We start from the raw sequence: 6,000 nt of genomic DNA, 5'->3' as shown, positions 1-6,000 counted from the left end.
GGACCTGAGTTCAAATCCGGCCTCAGACACTTGACACTTACTAGCTGTGTGACCCTGGGCAAGTCACTTAACCCTGATTGCCTAAGCAAAAAATAAAAGAATAAGACAGTACCTTTTAAATGCAGTTCTGATATAGACTTAAAAATGAAACACTTTGGCAAATAAAGTTCTAATTCTTTCAGGCTATCAATATTTGTGTGTGTGTGTGTGTAGGGAAAGTAAGGAAGATGATAAAAGATGTATGCTGAGCTCAGTTGTCCCAAACACTGTGAAGCATGTCGTGACCCTGTAGGAGAAAGAGCGCTGGTCAAGAGACATAGATTCAAAGTTTAGTTCTGCTTTGGGCCAGCTACTTCCCCTTAATGGGGTTTAGTTTCTGCAAATGAGAGGAACAGACTAATTCATTACAGAATTTGAAGCTAAAATAGACCTTAGCCTAAATCCCTTTGCTTTACGCGATGAGGAAAGGGCGGCTCAAAGAAATGAAAGAAGGGTCAGAAAAAAACCAAGCAGTTCTATGATCCAAAGCAAGGGCTTCTGACTCCATAGAATCTAGGGCTTTTTCCACTCTCCCCAAGCTGGCCAATGGTTGATCACTCAGAGTCCTTTTATACATGTAACGTTTTCATTCTGATTCTAGTCCTGGTCCAGGACACCCCGCAGCCACTTCAGTGCTCCCAGGATAAGCAGAGGCTGGGAGGATTATCTGATGACCACTAGAAAACCGCCTGCAGGGCGCTGATTCCCTGGGCTGAGGGGCTGGCGGAGCCATTTCACTGGGAACCAATCGATAATACTGAGTAATTCCAGAGCCTTCCCGCCCCCCAGCTTCACATTTCGTCAGCACCAAGATACCTGGCAAGTATCTCATTTGCTAAGGAATTACTTTTCTTCTTTCCTTCCGTGTCCGAGTGAAAACGAGGGCTCTTCCTCAACCTCCGATTAAAACGCGTATCCTCATCTCTCCTTCCCCCACCCAACCAAGCTGGCTAAGAATGATCTCAAACTGGCAGGTGTGTGTGTGTGTGTGTGTGTGTGTGTGTGCGTCCGCGCGCGCGAGGAAGTAGGCCCATGCCTAGCCGCGGACGCGTATCATGGCTATCTCTGGCCAGAGCCAGCTCCCCGAGCCAGGAAAGACGCAAGGCCTCTTCACCTGCTCCCAGAGCCCCGAACCCAGCGCTAGGGCGAGGGCGGGATTAGAATCCCCTGCGCCGCCCACCACCTTTTCCCTCCTTCTCCTCCGCACCCCCCCAACCCCTCCTTCTCCCATGCATCTGCGGAGACAGAACAGCCCCTTCCACGGCGTCTACCAATCCGCGTCCGGAGCGGCGGCCCTGGAGTGGGGGGAGTTCTGGCTTCCAGCCAATTAGCACCAGCCCCGGGCTGGGCCTCCCCCCCACCCCCACCCGGGTCCCTAGAATGAAACCATCCCCACAGCTGCCCCAGAGCTGGGCGGCCGCGGCTGCACGTGGGGCGTGGAGGCTGAGCGGCGGGAGGAAAGCCAAGGCGACCCTCCCCCCGCCTCCCTGGGCTCTCGGTCCACCTCCTCACAGCCGCCCTGGAGCCCCAGCAGCAAGAAAGCGAGCGGGAGCAGCCCCAGGGGCGCTGGAGAACTTGTTTGGGGCGGGGGGAACGCGAAGGGGGCGGGGAAGGGACGACGACGACATCGAGGAGGAGGAGGAGGAGGAAGAAGAAGGGGGATGGTGGGTGGGCGATAAAATCTGCCGAAGCGTCCCCACCCCCTTCTCTGGCTCGGCTTGGCCCCCTCTGCCCCGGTCCGGGGCTGAGAAAGCGGGCTGCGTGGGGGAGAAGTGCGCGCAGTCCCCGATGGAGGCTTTCCAGGCTGTGGCCAACAAGCTCCCGCCGCCGCACCATCACCCCCACCAGCGCCAGCACCCCCCGCCCATGGCTTTTTTGCAGAGCGCTCGCTACGTGACTGCTAAGAGCCACCATCCCCACGGAGCCGGGAGCGCCTTCAACTCCTGGAACGACTACCTGGGGCTCGCCACGCTCATCACCAAGGCGGTGGGCGAAGAGAAGGGCTTCGGCGGGGATCCCGCCTCCCCATCCTCATCGTCGTCATCGTCCTGCTGCTCGCCCCATGCCGGGGCTGCCGGAGGGATGGTGGTGGCGACGGCGGCACTGGGGCCGCCCGACGACGAGGACGAGGACGACGAGGAGGCGGCCACGACCCCGTATTTCGGCAGCGCCCTGGATCTGCGGGACCTGGAGCTGTGCGGAGGGCACCCCGCCGACGGCCTGCTGGAGGAGCGCTTCGCCGACTTCAGCCCCTTCTCGGGCGGCGCCGGGCCGGCCGCCGCGACCGCGGTTCTCTTCGATTGCGCCCCGGAGCCCTTGGAGAGGGAGCGGGCTCCGGCGTGGGGAGGGGCCGCCGAGCCCCGGCTCCAGAGCGGGCCGAAGCCGGGGGCGCGGCTGCTGAAGCCCGACCTGCAGGTCTGTGTGTTCTGTAGGAACAACAAGGAGGCCGTGGCTCTCTACACGACCCACATCCTGAAGGGACCCGACGGGCGCGTCTTGTGCCCGGTGCTGCGGAGGTACACGTGCCCCCTGTGCGGGGCCAGCGGGGACAATGCCCATACCATCAAATACTGTCCCCTTTCCAAAATGCAGGCGCACGCCACCAAACAAATCAAAAATGCCAGGAACGTCTTGGGCAAGAAGATCCGCTGAAGGATTTTGTGTTTGGATTTTTTTGTTGTCCTCTTCGCCCACCTCTTCCTGTTGGCTTCTGAGGAAGGAAACTGGAGAAAGTGGAATGAACAGTTTGCGATTTAAACTTGGATGGCTTGTTTTTGTTTTAAGTCTGGGCGTATTCCTTTTTTATGTATATGTGTATATACATACATATTTATATACACATATATGGGGCGCCGATTGAGAATAGAATGTAAAAAGAAAAATGGTTTATGTATAACTTAAAGTCTCTAGTTTGTACACACCTAGAGCTCAGTTGTGTCTGGGTGCTGAATTCCTGATTCAATTATATCACAGCTTAGATGCACTGTACTTGTTTACTGTATACAATTATCTAATTTTAGATGGACATATCAGTATGAAATATTCTGTTTAATCTTGGATGTTTTACTTTTATGAATCAAATTATGGAGGCACTTTAAGTCACATTATTTTTTAAAAGCCTCTAAACTGGGCTAAAGGAATTGTAGGTTTTATGGTGTGTCCACAAAATGAAGACTACTTCATGGTGTTTACTAGGGAGTACTTTGTTCTCCCAGAGGGACTGAGATAACCTGTCCGTGGCAAATAATGTTTCTTGACATTCCTCTTTCTCAGTTACCTTAATTCCAGCTAAAGAAAGAATCTGACAGAAGCAATGTTTTATGATGGGAAGTGATGGTTTACTTTCTAATATTAATTTGAGTATTGACTTGAGATTGCTTATTTATATTGTAGCTGGAGAGGTAAAGTACACAAACTGAATTGCACTTAAGCTAAAGACAGTTTATTGTTCTATATCAGATCGTCTATTGCCAAATTAGAAACTAGCTTTTTTTCCTCTTCCCCTAGAAACTGTGCCAAGTTGCATATCATATTGTGTATACACTTGGAAATGGTGCTGTTTAAAACTTGGTTGTGTGTTTATACAGTAATAGTATATGAATTTATTATTCTTGCTCAGACTTTTCTTCCCTGGACTCTCATTTCTTGTAACTTTTTTTTATTTTTTTTTGCATCTCTCTAAATTATGGGGCCTGCCTATGAAACTTGGGAAGGGAGGAGGTAAACAGCTAGCTTTGTTGGTGGCAGTTATATATGGCCCTGCATCTTTCCCTATTCAACAGCGAAGACACTGTCCAGTTTTCTCTCAGACATTTTAACAGAGGAAACCTTTGTCTTAAGACAGTCCTGGAAACATTTAAGGCTTACAGAAGAAGTTACTAGAAGCAATAAGTGCAGACCCTGCGCAGGATTCAACTTATCTATCCTCTTTCCGACTCTTGGGGCTTTTCTTATATTAGCACTTTTTAAAATAACCTTATTTAATGTAGCGCTGACTGTAGCATCAGTCTTGGATGAGAGACAGGCCTACCTCACACCTGATGAATGTTATCTTTCTTTAAAAGGGAGGGGCAGGTAGTATAATACAGTTGTCTACCTCAGAAAAGTCAATTCTTCATCCGTTACAAGTATGGCTTTTTAGGCTGGATCATTTCAAATCAGTTCACTTTTTCCCCAATCTATGATTTTCTTGCCTTTGAACGTTTAGAGCTACACTTAGTGGTGCTTCTGTGTAAGTTCTTACATAACAGTATCAAAGACAAGGGGCTTGAGCAAAAAATAGGGAAGTGAGCTAATGTGAAGGATAGAAAAGTGTTACCGTGTCAACACTATCAATTATTTAATCCAAAGGAAACGAGCACTCTCAGGCTTCTGGTGAGGAACAGGGTATAGAGTAGTTGTTTGTTTCATCATTTTAATCAGTGGGTATATAGAGTGCACCTGCATTCACTGGCACTAACTTAAAACAGGCGGTAGTGAAGTTGGTTAGATGTAATGATGTCAGTTTCATTACTGGAATGATTTAGACAATACAGGCTAGTTCCCTTAACTTGTCAAATCTTTGTACTGGAATAGTCTATGCTGTTGGGTGTTACTTTTACACAGGAAGTCAAAAATAATTTGGCCAGTACAAGTCTCTTCTATAAATAACACCCCCCCCCACACACACACACACACATACTCTCTCTCGTACACTCACTCTCTCCCCCCCTTTAAAAAGAAAAGGATTCTTAAAGCAACTAAGTTTTTGAGCCTGAGTTGCTTATTTTTCAAAAATCTGCTTTCACGCTAACCTGAGCTCTGAATGCAGTAGTTGTAACAATGGTTTCTAAAATCCATGGGTTTAAAAAAAAAGTAAATGTTCAGATGAAAAGTAAAAAAATTTCCTCGTTTTAAACTTTTACTAGGAAAGAATTCAGCTTTGTTAGCATTGTTTTGTTAAGAATTCTTGTCAGACCCTAAGTGAGACTCCACTTCCCCCCACCAACGTCCAGCTTTAACTTAAAAGCCTGATGTTTAACCAAAGCTGGTAATGACCCAAAGTCTAATAACACTCTTAGGGCTCAATTCTAAATGCTTGAAAATTTCACAGTAGCACTGGAAAACAGCAATCTATACATTTAAGAGTGGTCAGCTTAATAGTGATTGTTAATTAAGGCCATGCTTCTCTTTGAGGTACTAATACTACCTGTTTAAAAGGATGCTGATAACTTCTTACAATAACGTTCTTATTTAAGTCTTATTTTTTCATAACAAACAAGTGCAGTGTTTTTCCTAATGTAATTGGAGGCAGGAACAAAGTTACTAGTTGAATAAATTATTTGAGTATTAAATAAACATAAGTGGTTAAAAAACCTTATGTATTAATTCAATCAACTCAATTTAGCAGCTTAGAAAACTGAGGCCCATATAGTGTCTCTTTTCCAAACATCATTTGGCTAATGGTAGGTGTAGGACTAGGGCTCTGGTCTCCAGACTCCCACCAAGTTTACACTATTGCCCAGCTGCCTCATTGTTTTAATGTTTACAAGTAAACAGTTGTAGGCTAGGTACTCCAAGCACAGAAAAGTAAGTCTAAATGTACAGTTAGCAAATTAACTCAGACCAAATGAATTAGGTGTGACTTAAATTTGCAACTACTTTTTAAAGACAAAACAATGGAATTTTTGCTTCTGCTATTACTCTATTGAAGGTCAATCAATTCAGATTGGAAGGGAGATTAGTGTGGGTATGTTGACTAATTCTTTATAAAAAATCCTCATTTCAAAAATTGCAGCTATGGTACTTGAGGTGAAGTGGTATGTATAGTGCATGGTATAGGAGCAGAAGTTAACGCTGAACTTGCATAGAGACTTCATTAGGGTTAGCATGAAATCACTAATATTATTAAGTGACCATAAGTAAGTCATACCCTCTCAGAGCCTCATTTTCCCCACCTGTAGATGGGGATACCGGCAGTAC

At 46.8% G+C, this 6,000-nt stretch overlaps 1 protein-coding gene across 1 annotated transcript; it reads left to right on the top strand.

Annotated features, from left to right (window-relative positions):
• The first annotated feature begins 790 nt into the window (after positions 1–790).
• Positions 791–3,659, top strand: NANOS1 (nanos C2HC-type zinc finger 1). The gene has a single exon (XM_020988201.2). The coding sequence runs from the start codon at positions 1,420–1,422 to the stop codon at positions 2,689–2,691; it is 1,272 nt and encodes a 423-aa protein (XP_020843860.1). The 5' UTR covers positions 791–1,419; the 3' UTR covers positions 2,692–3,659.
• The last annotated feature ends 2,341 nt before the right edge of the window (positions 3,660–6,000 follow it).

Source organism: Phascolarctos cinereus, unplaced genomic scaffold (assembly GCF_003287225.1).
Source record: "Phascolarctos cinereus isolate Bilbo 61053 unplaced genomic scaffold, phaCin_HiC Scaffold_3;HRSCAF=262, whole genome shotgun sequence".
In the NCBI taxonomy this organism is placed as follows: Eukaryota; Metazoa; Chordata; class Mammalia; order Diprotodontia; family Phascolarctidae; genus Phascolarctos; species Phascolarctos cinereus.
Note: the sequence above shows the minus strand (reverse complement) of the source record. Positions and strands in the feature narration are given on the sequence as shown.

Bases quoted from the DNA above. Each gene is read 5' to 3' on its own strand.
- NANOS1 (XM_020988201.2), top strand. From the start codon at position 1,420: ATGAAACCATCCCCACAGCTGCCCCAGAGCTGGGCGGCCGCGGCTGCA.